At 44.5% G+C, this 13,105-nt stretch overlaps 1 protein-coding gene across 2 annotated transcripts; it reads right to left on the bottom strand.

The window, feature by feature from the left end:
- Positions 1 to 395: 395 nt before the first annotated feature.
- On the bottom strand, positions 396 to 13,093 carry cdc27 (cell division cycle 27). Of its 2 annotated transcripts, none has more exons than XM_020641055.3 (20): positions 12,936 to 13,093; positions 8,374 to 8,449; positions 8,073 to 8,220; positions 7,853 to 7,978; positions 7,630 to 7,727; positions 7,177 to 7,322; positions 6,861 to 7,081; positions 6,405 to 6,504; positions 6,002 to 6,111; positions 5,465 to 5,564; positions 4,485 to 4,665; positions 3,502 to 3,674; positions 3,221 to 3,373; positions 2,863 to 2,943; positions 2,325 to 2,452; positions 2,101 to 2,218; positions 1,855 to 1,983; positions 1,556 to 1,630; positions 1,288 to 1,417; positions 396 to 795 (listed from the first exon to the last, which is right to left on the bottom strand). In XM_020641055.3, the coding sequence occupies exons 1-20, from the start codon at positions 12,960 to 12,962 to the stop codon at positions 704 to 706; spliced, it is 2,412 nt and encodes an 803-aa protein (XP_020496711.1). In that variant the 5' UTR covers positions 12,963 to 13,093; the 3' UTR covers positions 396 to 703. The 2 variants fall into 2 exon arrangements, with proteins under 2 accessions (XP_020496711.1, XP_020496712.1); XM_020641056.3 differs by having other exon boundaries at positions 396 to 792.
- Between the last annotated feature and the right edge of the window lie 12 nt (positions 13,094 to 13,105).

Below are 13,105 nucleotides of genomic sequence, written 5' to 3'. Positions count from 1 at the left end.
CTTGAGCTGAACAGAAACTAATTTATCTGTTTGCTTTGATAGCCTGTTAATCGCCGTAGAATACAGAATTGAAATTTAGGCCAGTCATATTAGCAGGTCTGCTTTAATCCAAAAAGGGGCGGGGCAGCAAATATTCAGGGCCAAATATCCAAACACACAAAGTTAAGAAAGCATATGCAACATTAGTCTGGTTAAACAAACGGGACCTCACATGAATCATCATGTTTTCTGTCAAAAATAAATTAAAAAACAAGTGATTTAAGTAATTATTAAATTCAATATAAAAACATAAAATAAGGTTGGAAAGGGAAACAGCAGTCAGCCATTACTCACCTGGTCCAATCAGAGCTGCTCTACAGGCGGCTGTTCTCAGGATTAAGACAGACATCACTAGGCAGGGTTTACATGTTTTTATTGTTTATTTCCATAACGATGATAAAAAGAACATAAAAAACAGCTGTGATGTCAGAGGACAAGCTCGATGACATACTAAGAGGAGATGGACCGGGGGGCGGGGCTTCAGGGCAGCAGCAGTCTGTTTCAGCCATCAGAGAACAGAAAGGAGGGCTGGGGGGGGGGGGGGGGGGGGGCGGAGCAAAACTGAAGATCTGTTTGCCAGAATGTTGCCTAGCAACAATACTCCATCATTGTGGGGGTGGGGCTTGGTTCAAGCGAGGGCAAGGTTAGATGGAATGGGGCGGGGTTAAAGGACATCGTCGCTCTCGGCCGTGTGGAGCTGCGTGTCGTCAGCGTCCGTCATGATGCTGCTGTCCTGGCTGTCGTCCACCTCCGCTGCTGGAGACAGACAGGTGCAGAGTGAGAGAGAGAGAGAGAGAGAGAGAGAGAGAGAGAGAGAAAGACAGGTGGTGAGAGAAAGGGAGACAGTATGTGCAAAATCAAAGTGACAGCAGTAAAGAGAGAGACGGATAGAGAGAGCAAGTGGAGGTGGGAAGTGAGAGAAGGTGAGACAGGTAGAGAAAAATATATTGTTAGAGACAGGTAGAGAGAAAGATGTTTAAACAGACGGGAGACAGGGAGAGAGAGAAAGACGGGTGGTATCACAGACAGAGAGATGAGAAGAGACAGACAGGTGAGGGAAGAGAAACAGATGGGAGGTTACAGGTAGTGAGAGAGACAGGTGGGGCAAGACGGGCAGACAGACAAAAGGTCTTATACCTGCCTCAGCAAGTTAGCAGCTATTAGCAAGGCAGAAACTAACAAAGCTAAAGCTAGCCTACACACACCTGAGGTCTGCCAGGTACATTAGTTACCCGTCACCTGTCTCACCTTCATCCTCTGGCAGGTATCTCTTGTCGATGGCTTCTTTTATCTGGTTGTTTGCTCCTTTAGGGTCCAGGTCCATTGCCCAGCTGAAGTTCATCAGAGCGAGGTGAGTCTGACCCAGCTTCTTATATACCTGAGGGGGATGGACGGACAGACAGACAGACAGACAGACAGACAGACAGACAGACAGACAGACAGGCTAAATTTCAGAGCAAGTTTTCATTGAGGAGTGTAACCATCAGAGGTCAAAAAGTAAGCAGGTGTTTCTTACCTTCCCTATGAGGAAGTAAACAAGAGACTCTTTGGGAACAATCTGTTTCAACTCCTCCAGCTCCTGCAGAGCCGCCTGCAGAGAGACAGACAGGTTACCATGGTGACAGAGAGACAGACGGGTCAGAGAGAGGCAGAAGATCATGGGGACAGAGAGGCAGACGGGTCAAAGAGACAGACAGCGACTATTGATCTCTGCCACCACTGTCACCGTCACCGTCGAAACATTTGACGACTGTTTTGACAAAAGAATCCACGTTTAAAGAATGAGACTGTTTAACTGCTGATCAGATGTGATACCTTGTACTTGTCGTTGGCGAACAGTATGGATGCTCTGTGAAACTTGCAGAGCGGGTTCTTGGGGTCGATCCCAATTGCTCTGTTCAGAGTCTCTAAAGCCGCATCGGACTTCTTCAAGGCATGCTGCACCTACACAACACAAACACACACACAGAATGAAAACACCTTAGCGGGGGCGGGGGTGGATGGATGCTACATGCTAACAAAGCACTTGTTTTAGATGGAGGATGCTACTTGCTAACTTACCACTCCGATGTGGCAGAGCAGCACAGAGCTCTGAGGGTTGATGCTCAAAGCTTTCTTAAAGTGGATTTCTGCCAAGTTGAACTTCTCCTGTTTGTAGTAAATCATCCCCAGACCATACCTAAACAAACAAACACACACACACACACACACACAATCAGTAAAATGCCATGTGATAACATTGTGTATAGTTAACATGGAAACTGTAGTCATCAGTGTAACACTACCATGCGTTGTAGTGTCTGTTGTTGACTCTGATGGCGTTACGGAAGCAGGCAAGAGCTCGGTCCAACTCCTCCGTCAGAACAAACTCGTGACCCAACAGAGTGTAAGCGTACGCAAAGCCCGGGTCCACCTGAGAGACAGACGGATACAGACCGAGATAAATGAGAGAAACAGACAGGTGAGAGACCCGGGTGCAGAGTCAGATCACAGAGAATCAGAGACGAGTGAGGAAAAAAAAGCAGAGGGAGACAGAGGGAGACAGAGGGAGACAGAGGGAGACAGAGGGAGACAGAGGGAGACAGAGGGAGACAGAGGGAGAGAGGTCATGCAGAGAAAAAACAGACATTGAGAAACCAGAAGGGGGACAGGCAAGAGAGGGACAAACTAACAGACAGATTGCCACAGAGTAGGCCTTTTTTTAAACCTGTCCCCCTTGTGTATCTCAGTTTCAATTTGATTTATTTATGCCGCTCATTCACACACTAAACTAATCTAGCTTTGGTTGCTATGGTTACAGTAACCATGGAAACGGAAGCTCACCTGGATGGCTCTCTGGAAGAACTTGATGGCGATGTCGTGCTCCCTCTGCAGACTGAAACAGTTTCCTGCTACACACCACGCCTGAAGAGACAAGAGACGGGCGGTCAGAGTACGGGACAAATAGTTTGTGAGACTGGCAGATAGGTGGTCACAGAGAGAGAGACAGACAGGCTGTCAGAGGAGACATGCAGGTGGTCAGAGAAACAGAAAGTTAGACAGCTAGTCACATAGAGGGACTAGTCCCAATTGTACCATTGCTTAATGAGAACAAAGTTTTGTGGTAGGTCGAGGAGGTGTTGGACTGAAGGTTGGGGTCTTGACTGACTCAGGATGTTCTCTGAAGAGGTGTCGCTCTTACCTCGGGACAGTTCTTGTCCATGTCAGTCAGGTCTTTGGACAGGGCGGAGAGTGCGACGTCCTTCTGCAGGTGCCACAGCGTGGTCGAATAAATCTCCATCCCTTCCACTCTGTACGACTCGATCCTGCGAACCTCGCTGAAAAGACGCTCCGCCTACAAACACACATCATGACATCACTACAGCAAGATTCACCGGAACAAAAAAATCAAACCCAACCGAAGCTGAATGACCAGGATAAAGGTGAGATAATAACCTGTGAGCTAAATGAGACGTGTGTTACCTGTGTGTACTCGGCCAGTTCAAAGTAAGCCCTGCCGATGTGTGTGAGGACCCAGCCTGTGTTGTAGTGCTGGGGAGGGAGGGAGGTCAGGATGTTGATGGCTTCTCTGCAGTTGTACGAGCACAGTGCCTGGTAACCACGCCCGAGTTCTCGTAGCAAAGCCATCACGCTGTCTGCTCACGTACACAGAACACACACATCCTACTGTCAGAGGGATTTAACGCTTCAACATCTGTCATATCACTTCCTGTTCTAACAAGGGATGGGTACTCCAGGACTCGTTGATGATGTCATTATTTAAGTAGCATTTTACTCCTTGCACACATGGACAAGCTGGACAAGTGATATGTGGAAGAACTTTGACAAAAAGGACGACGTGTAGTGCAAGATATGTGGTTTTTAACCACATCAAAGAAATACTAGTTCCATGAATAACCACATGCGCTCCTGCAAGAAGAAACCAGAGGAGACCGACAACAGGCAGTCTTGCATCACATCTGTTGCCCTGTTTGAACACGACATGGTGATGAAAACAGAGCAGAGAAGATGATCCTTCTAATAACAAAAAAACAGTGACTCAAGATACGCTCCCCTTTTAGTTTCGTTTAATGAAAAGGCTTGGAGGAGCTGATGCCGTTTGTCAAACTGGAGTAATAGCCACCATTTCTGCAAACAACAGCTACTGTACAAGAAGGGTAAAGATGTATGAGGCAAGCGCAGCAGAACGGCAAAGTGGCTGTTACTACAGAGTTGTGGACGTCTCTAAACATAGAGTCATGTTACCATCACTTGTCATTTCATCCAGATCTGGGATTTAAAGACCAGTAACAGTAACAGATTACTCATTCATAATGGTAATGAGAGTACTGGAATATTGAAATCACGATCAGTTAACGCCCATCCCTAGTTCAAACTATGGAAGCTGAATCAGAATGGGTTCCGGCTGAGGTTCAGGTTCTGCAGTATTTCTTTAGTCGTATTACCTGCAGCAGCTCTCTGGTACTGGGGGATCCTGGCGTCCGGTAGACTCAGACTGGGATCCAGTCTCAGGATGTCCAGACTCTCGTTCAGGTTGCTGCTGTTTGACGTCTTTGCTGATTTACATTTCGTTTTCCTGTTTGGGATCTTTGTCGGAAACTTCATCTTTAACTTCTTACTGTTCTCCTACAAACACACACACACACACACACAGGGAGATTATATTAGTATATTTAAAAGTATAATGTTGTAAGTATGAGTAATGCACTGCAGTACTGTGAGGTTAACCGGCCTGCAGATATTATCATATCCAGTGACCATCAGTGTCAGATTATTTTATCGCAGATGTGCACCGATATTACTCGATTCATTCACAAGTCAAATAGCATTTCATTTGAGTGTCATTGTATCACACTAGCAGTTCTCTGTCACCAGCAGAGGGCGCTATATGGATTACAACAAGCATCATCACTCTCCATAGTGTCGAGCGGTAATGCACGTATATGTTCAGTTACTTTCCATTTTGAGTGTCTTTGCTACACTGTATATCTTTTCCACAAGTGTTTGAGAACTGCTTTTGAGAGATACATGCAATAAAAGTGTATGTGCAAGACTTATAGTATCAGGAAAAGTAGTATTGTTCATTAATACTGAGGTATTACTGTACATTTTCTGAAGTAGGAGAGACCTTTAAATACATGCAAAATTACAGTATGATGTCACATCAGTATTGTAGTATAAATGAGGTACTAAATTACAAAAAAACATTATGTGATACTGGTTATTACAACAGAAGTTTTGCAGTTCTTTAAAGAAATAGTACTAGCTTTCTAATACTGTGTCTGCATAGAACTGCAGTACTGATTTACAATACTATTATGATAGAACCCTACATCAGTAAAGCACTATTACTAAGTTATTTAATTTCTTTTAATTAACAGTTTTAGTAGAACAGAATGTTAATGCAGAAGTATTACTGTGGTACCTTGGCAGTAGAGCTGGCACTTGTAAACAGTCTGGAGCTCCTTCTGGGCTGAACGTTTGGAGGACCAGACATACTGGGACTGAGAACCTGAGGGGAGCCACTGAGAGAAAGACAAGTTACTAAGGCTGAGTTCACACTGAAAGTCTTAATGCTCAGATCAGATTTTTTTTTGTTTGGTTGTTCACATTATTTTAAATGTGGCCTGTATCAGACTCCTGTGGGAATTCACACATGAAGGTGACTTGTTATGTTCAGACGGTGATAAAAATAACTCAGATCTGAGTGACTTTTGGATGTAGTGTGAACGCGGGCCTAAGAGACAGACAGGTCATCAGTGAGATACAGACAAGTGGTGAGGCATCGAGGACAGTCAAACAGAAAGAACTGTCACTCTGCCTGCTGCTTTCTGATTGGCTGCATACAGCCCTAGCTGAGATTAACAAAAAAAGGAAAAACAATCTCACCCCTCTTACAGGTTTCTTCATAAAAAGCTACCTGAATGAGGGATGGAGATCTGTGATTGGTTACTGTAGTTACCTGGTGTGAGGAGCGGTTGTCTGTGATTGGTTGAAGGGGATGGGGAGGACATCTCTGCTGTTACCGCTCTGACTGAATACAGACTTTGACTGACTGATCCTGGAAACAGACTGAGAGAGAGAAAAAAGGGTCAAGCAAAAAAAAAACATAGAGGGGAAAAAGACAGACAGACAGAAAGGGGAGGAAGAAGATCAGGCCAGGAGACAAAACAGACAACCATGAGGAAGAGGAGGACAGGGGAGAGTGAGATGTGTCGTGAGATAAGTCGACAAAACGTACAGGTAAGGAGTGAGACGGGTAGAAGACAGAAAGACAGGTGGGGAGAGACACAGGAAGGGGTTAACTCAGACATGTGTAATTAGTGAGCGTTGGTATTTATTAGGTATGCAGCAGGTGTATGTACCTTCTTGTTGGGAGCTGTAGATTGTGTTTCCATCGTAGCTGAATAGTTCTGTAGATATGTGGGGTCTCCCGGGCTTGGCTCCAGGGGCAGGATGCCAAAACTACACAGACACACAGTGACTGTTACGTACAGTGACACTCAAGGCTCACATAGCTTCATGCAGCAACAGGTGTTCAGACGAAGAATGAAACTGGTTTTTCTTGATGTGTTCTTTATCATGTGATTCTACGGGAGGTGATGGAGGCTTTAACCTTTTATCTGAGGTTAAATAAAGCATAAATAAATACAAATAACATTACGCTGACATTCTTCACCCAATACATGTGCGCTTTTTGGTGACTGATGACATCACATTGTGCGGTGTTGCTATTGGTCGACCGATGGCTACAAAGTGAGCACTGTGCAACGGGTCGACTTATGAAATGTCTGCTAACTTGCGGATGTGAATGGACTCACCTGGGCGTCAGTGGGCTGAGAGCAGCGGGTCCTCCGAGTAAACTCCGCCCACTCTTAGGCTTATTCTGTTTAGCCAGCAAGGAGCCAGCTGACGCCATGGACACTGTGTTACCCAATAGTGAGCCAGTCTCCGGGGAGATGAGGGAGGAGTCAATGTAGGAGACTGACAAATCAGATGTCAGCTTTCCATTAGAAGATTCTAAATTCAAACGATTTAACTCCTGAAGAGAGAAAAGAAAAAACATATTCAACCAAATGGTCAGACCGCGACCGACTAGGTTATATGTTTACAATACACTTAGCTAGAAGTACGTACTAGTGTGTCCTGTGGTGTCTCCATCAGGGCGGTGTCTAAGCGGTGGGAGGGGTTCTGGGCAGGGCTAACAGATGGAGGGGGTGGGGCTATAGAGGAATTTTGTAGTGAGGACAACCTGAAGACCTGATCTGGATCTGGTTTCTCTCCTGAGACAAAGACGACATAAGTTAATACATTTGTCATATGATGATGTCGATGAACTACAGGTGTGTGTGTGTGTGTGTGTGTGTGTGTGTGTGTGTGTGTGTGTGTGTGTGTGTGTGTGTGTGTGTGTGTGTGTGTGTGTGTGTGTGTGTGTGTGTGTGTGTGTGTGTGTGTGTGTGTGTGTGTGTGTGTGTGTGTGTGTGTGTGTGTGTGTGTGTGTGTGTGTGTGTGTGTGTGTGTGTGTGTGTGTGTGTGTGTGTGTGTGTGTGTGTGTGTGTGTGTGTGTGTGTGTGTGTGTGTGTGATATACCTAGATGACAGAGGTTCTGGAAAGGTGACCATAGGAACGGATTGAGAGTTAGACTTCTCTGAAAACACTCAGCACCTTTAGCAACACGATCTGTCTTACTGCTCAGAGAGTGAGCACAAGAGAGAGAGAGAGGGGGGGGGGGGGGGCGAGATAGAGAGATAGAGAGGTGTCAAAACAAGTGAAGTCTATAACGACACACAGTCTGGGGGGGATTGTTTCTTACCAGTAAATGTGTCCCAGTAACGACAGCGTGAAGGAGGCGGAGTCTCCAAACTCTGTAATGATGTCATCCTGACTCTTCTGTTTATTTAACACTCCACCAATCAGAACCTGTTCTCCTTCTGCCAGCCTGAACGAAAGAAAGGAGACAGAGTTAGATGGAGTCCATTGATAGGTGTACTAATCAGAATCGAGTATTCATCGAGACCGTGGAATCTGCTTACTTGCTGAGCTCGACGCAGCATTTTGCCAGCAGGAATCGAACTTGTGGTGTGGAGCAGCTGTGAGCCTTCAGCAGCCGGTACGCTTTATATGGCTTCCCCGAGCGGTAATAACATGTAGCCAACAGGTAAAGGGCTTCCTCTGACCTCACTGAGAGACAGACAGGTGTTCAGTCAGACTCACAGGTAAACATGTAAGCCTCACCGGGAGGCAAGACAGGAAGATATACAGACAGCAAAGTGTCCGGTCAGAAAGACACACAGGTGTATATCTAGAACAAACTAAGAGACAGACAAACGTTACCTTCAGCATAGAGTCTCTCGGCGAGAAAAACGGCGTCCAGGTAGGCGTAGTGGTTCAGAGCCTGCCACACTGCAGCCTGAACACAGAGATAGAGAAAAGGAGAGAGAAAGAGGGGAGTTCAATGTGAGACACGGACTAGTGCTGAGTCCCATCGTACAACTAGTCTCAGGGTGTGCTGATGGGAGAAGGCAGCAGAAATTACAAAGAAAAATTCACTGTGAACGAGCAGGAGAGATGATTTTTATATCCTGTGAAAAGGGAATGACAGTAGACTTTACGAGAGTGACTAATAGATCTATGAATATATATTGAAACTGCTTCCTTATGTTTTGCTCTCTTCTGTTTCTGAGTCTTGAGACCCCTGCTACAGTCCAACAGAAAAGAATTCCCATTGTGAGGTGCAATTTTGGATTTCCCTTGGAATCAATCAATCTATCTATCTGTGTGAATATGCAACTCAGTCAGGACAATTTCAGGGGAAGCCTACATGAACTTCTTTAGAAATCTTCAGTGAACCCTCGTTGAGCCGCATTGTCTGTGCAAAGCAGCCTAAACTCTGCACCGCCATGTTGTCCATTTCTTTTTCATGTTGCGAGTATTGTCTCATGCTCGTCGTGCAACTCATGTCCAACCAGTCAACTATTAAATGTGAAAACTGGGTAACGTCAGCGCTCCAGGTGTCTGGTGAAGCATATAGCTTTTACATCCATTAACTCTGCTCAGCATTATTCTTATACATTCTTTTAGAGGCCAGGGAACTGATGACGGAGCCATTATATGTGCACAATGCTTACTGTAAACACAGAACAGCATAGAACTGAAATGTATAGTTCGGCCCCATAGATCAGCCCATATTCACTAATGCCCAATCTAGCTATCTGAGTCTGTACTGGACCATTATCAGATACTTAAACCGAAACAATGCATTGCCAGCCTTGACCCAAAATAGACAATTAGACCTGATTTAATCTCAACAAGTCCTGACCCCATATGGTCAGCACGTTCAACCCTACCTCAACTGGTCTTGAAACCAAATTGTCAACTTGCCCTGAACCCTCTTCATCAACTAGTCCTATTACATAGTCAACTTGTCCTGGTCCTACATCATTAACAAGTCCTGAACCAACAACATAAACAATTAGATAACCCCATATGGTCAACAGGTCCTGAATACCCTTTGTCAACTAGTGCTGACCAAACAGCTAGTCTTGGCCCCAATGGTAACTACTCCTGAAGCAACATAATCAATGAATAAGGACAACTAGCTTATTTCCATCTCAGCTTTGTCCAACCCAACTTTGTCAACTACTCTTGACCCAGAATAGTCAACTGGTCCTGACCCCACAAAGACAACTCGTCCAACCCGACCTAAAATAGAACTTGTATGTTAGGAAGTAGATTACAGGTGTCTAAAAGACCAGAATGAAACAGAAATGTGAAGGCCTTTTTTAGACAATTGAGTCTAAGAGTGCTCATTTCTGGGTGCAATTAAGATCACAAAGCACTACGCCCCAAGTTCAGACTAGGTTCATCTCTGGACACAGTGCTTGTTGTGCAGATCTCTGAGTGACAAGCTTAGAGGCTCACGGAGCTGCACTTTGCTTCATGCAGCAATATGCCATCATGGCACATGCTAAGACATTGGAATAACAGGTTATAAAAAGCAGTGTTGGTTCTGAGGGGGCATTCATAGAGATTTAAAAACAACAGATCTGTGCTGGTCAAAATCACACTGCAACCTGAGTCAAGACATTTAAAAGTTTCCTCCCAGTTGTGTTGACAATGTATTATTAATGCAAGATCTGTATTCTAACTGGGTGTAAAACAAAGCCCCCTCAAGGTTTTATTTGCACTCTAGATGGTTCAATTACCTTTTTTGGGCAGTTGCTTCACTTTATACCAGCCCAAATTAATCATAAAAACACAATCAATATTTGGAGACAAGGGGGGTTCTGTGTAGACTCCAGAACCCAGACTGAAGTCTCCCCTCCTGATGCGGCCCCTACAGACAACCTGTCCTGCACACAGCCGTGCTTACATTGACTGTTTGACACACAAGAACATTAAAAGACATCACTGTACGTGCAGAATCCCTGTGCATGGTAAGCGCTTTTAATGTCAGCGAACATATTTTAACTTCACTTGTTGAATCCATCCTCACTTTTAACATCTCATCCTGGTACAACTCCCTCACCACCAAACACAAAAACCAAACTCTCCCGCATCGTTAATCAGGCCAATTATCGGTTCACCACAAACTACCCTCTCCAAACTGTATAATCGCTCTGTGATCAGGAGAGCCACCCTGATCACAGAGCGACGCCCTCTCACCCCTTCCACCACTCCTTCCAGTTACTGCCATAAGGCGGACGCTACAAAGTCCCTCTGGCCCGGAAAAACATCTACAAAAAAAATCCTTCATTCCCTCTGCAATAACCATTCTGAACAAAATCAAATAGACCCCCCCCCCCTTTTTTTTTTAGAAACTCTTGTTTGTAAGTCCTCTTTTAATGTACTGCACTTTCTGTTTTTAATGTTCATTGTTCGAGCCTTGTCGAAGGAGAATTTCTGTCTCTGTTGGGGACAGGCAATAAACTATATCTATCCATCACAACAGAAACCTGTGAAAACCAGACCATGCAGGTCAGACGGATGTTGTGTCAACCACACTAACATACTGCTCAGCATCATTGCACTGGCTGCCAGTCAAGCTCAGGATTGATTTTAAAATACTTCTGACTGTGTTTAAGGCATTAAACGAACTTGCCCCCGCCTACCTCTCAGAACTCCTGTCCCCATATAAACCGGTGAGAGATCTCAGGTCATCTGCACAAAACTTTCTGTCACCGCCTAAATCCAGGACAACGTGCAATGGGGATCGGACCTTTTCTATTGCAGGACCAAAACTATGAAACTCTTTGCCCCCCAGACATCCGTCTCTCTCCCACTATTAAACACTACTGGTGTTTTTAAAACTCGCCTTAAAAAATATTTTTACTCAATTGCTTTTAATGTTCAGTAACCTGTTTTTTTAATTGTTGTTATTCTTGTCTGTTACTTTTTAATGCTTTGTTTCTGCAATGTTCAGCACTTTGGATCAATCAATGTTGTGTTTAAAGTGCTATATAAATAAAGTTTATTTGACTGTTATTTGTTAGGATAATGAGCTGTTTCTCTTTTCAATAACACTGATGTAATAAACTGTACTTTGATAATAACCATCAGTTTGTTTATGTTTACTGCACCTTTCTTTCCTCAAGAGACAGAAACAGACTTAAATGAAGTCAGTGATCAAACAGGCTTTCTCCTAAAGATTCTGCAGAGGTTAAGATGCAATGACTGATTATAAATCTTTACTGTAAGTGATAATATGACGTTTATAAAACTTGAATAACCACATGCATTACATTCTTTTCAACACAGCATTGTAATATGTAACAGTGAATTAAAATGCATTAGACTAATGTTGAGTCCTCAGTGATAACACAAACACACCAGTGGGGTCTCTACACTGGGCCTGAACCTCAACACTAAATTAAATTCTGTTTTAATTCGGTTAATTTGGTCGGACTGGCTGACATGGCAGCTAACCAGCTGATGGCTAATATTGTTAGCAGGCAGCTAAGTAAGCTGTTGTTAGTTAACGCCAGAAACAAGCACATTAAACAAGTTATTGGTTATTTTAAGCCTCTGTGTTTGCGGCCGTTTCCAGTTCAAACTGAATACAGCATTATGGAGCCGTCTCTGTTCTCTCGTAAACTTTAATGGAGGATTTCTGGTTAAGTGAAGCGGCTAGGCTACACGTTAGCCACGGCGTTAGCATCCGGGCATTAGCATTGCTAATAACACAGAACTCCATTTAGATTATAGCTGATTGTGAACACACTGCTAATCAGAAGAGACGAACCCCTTTCTAAATCAGTTGTAACGGATGAATAGTGTTTACTGTTTTATTCGGCGTGGTCACATTGAACTAAACACGATCCACGGAAGAATAATATCAACTTTGTGAAGTGTTTTTGCGCTGCAGCTGTCGAGACCAAGCGGCGCATTTTGACCTGAGCCTGAGCGCAGAAACATGAGACAAATACGTGAAATAAATGTCAAGATTATGTAACCAAGCGATGCAGCAACCATCAGATCCACGCCGAATCGCCTTGCAGTACCAATATTATCTTAAAAGATCATCAAAACCATGTCTTTAGGTTGATTTCTGCACCGACACAAGTTGAAGCCTCAATATGACAGATTTTTAAAAGGTGTCTGGCGTGACCTCTCTGAACCGTAACAACCGGACCTAAGAGAACGAACCAGAATTGTGATTAGGTAATGAATCATTTTATCGATATATAATCGTTGAGATTGTCAACTTTTAACAGCAATTCCACATTTAAAATGTTCGGAGCTGGTAGCGGCGCGATGCGGGGCCTGTGGCGGGCGGAGAAGCTCTCACACCGCGGACTGGACCAGCCGCTGTGGCCGGGACGGAGAAGGGAGCCCCCGCGGCTTTTAGGAATACTCGAAGCCCCGCTCATGACAACGACCTGAACCTGTGTGTTTACCTGGACAGGTTCCTGCAGCACCGTCATTCCGCTTCCACACTCCGTCTATCCGCTCTTGTCGTCTGTTTCCCCTATTTTCTCTGCGCTCTTTCTTCACTACGGTCTGCAGGAGGAGCTGCGGCCGAACATTTGAACACACCGACCGTTAACAGCCGAAACTAGCCGATAAA

The sequence above is a fragment of the Labrus bergylta genome, chromosome 16, assembly GCF_963930695.1.
Source record: "Labrus bergylta chromosome 16, fLabBer1.1, whole genome shotgun sequence".
NCBI classification, from domain to species: Eukaryota; Metazoa; Chordata; class Actinopteri; order Labriformes; family Labridae; genus Labrus; species Labrus bergylta.
The sequence above is the reverse complement of the archived record's forward strand: the minus strand, read 5'-3'. Positions and strand labels throughout refer to the sequence as shown.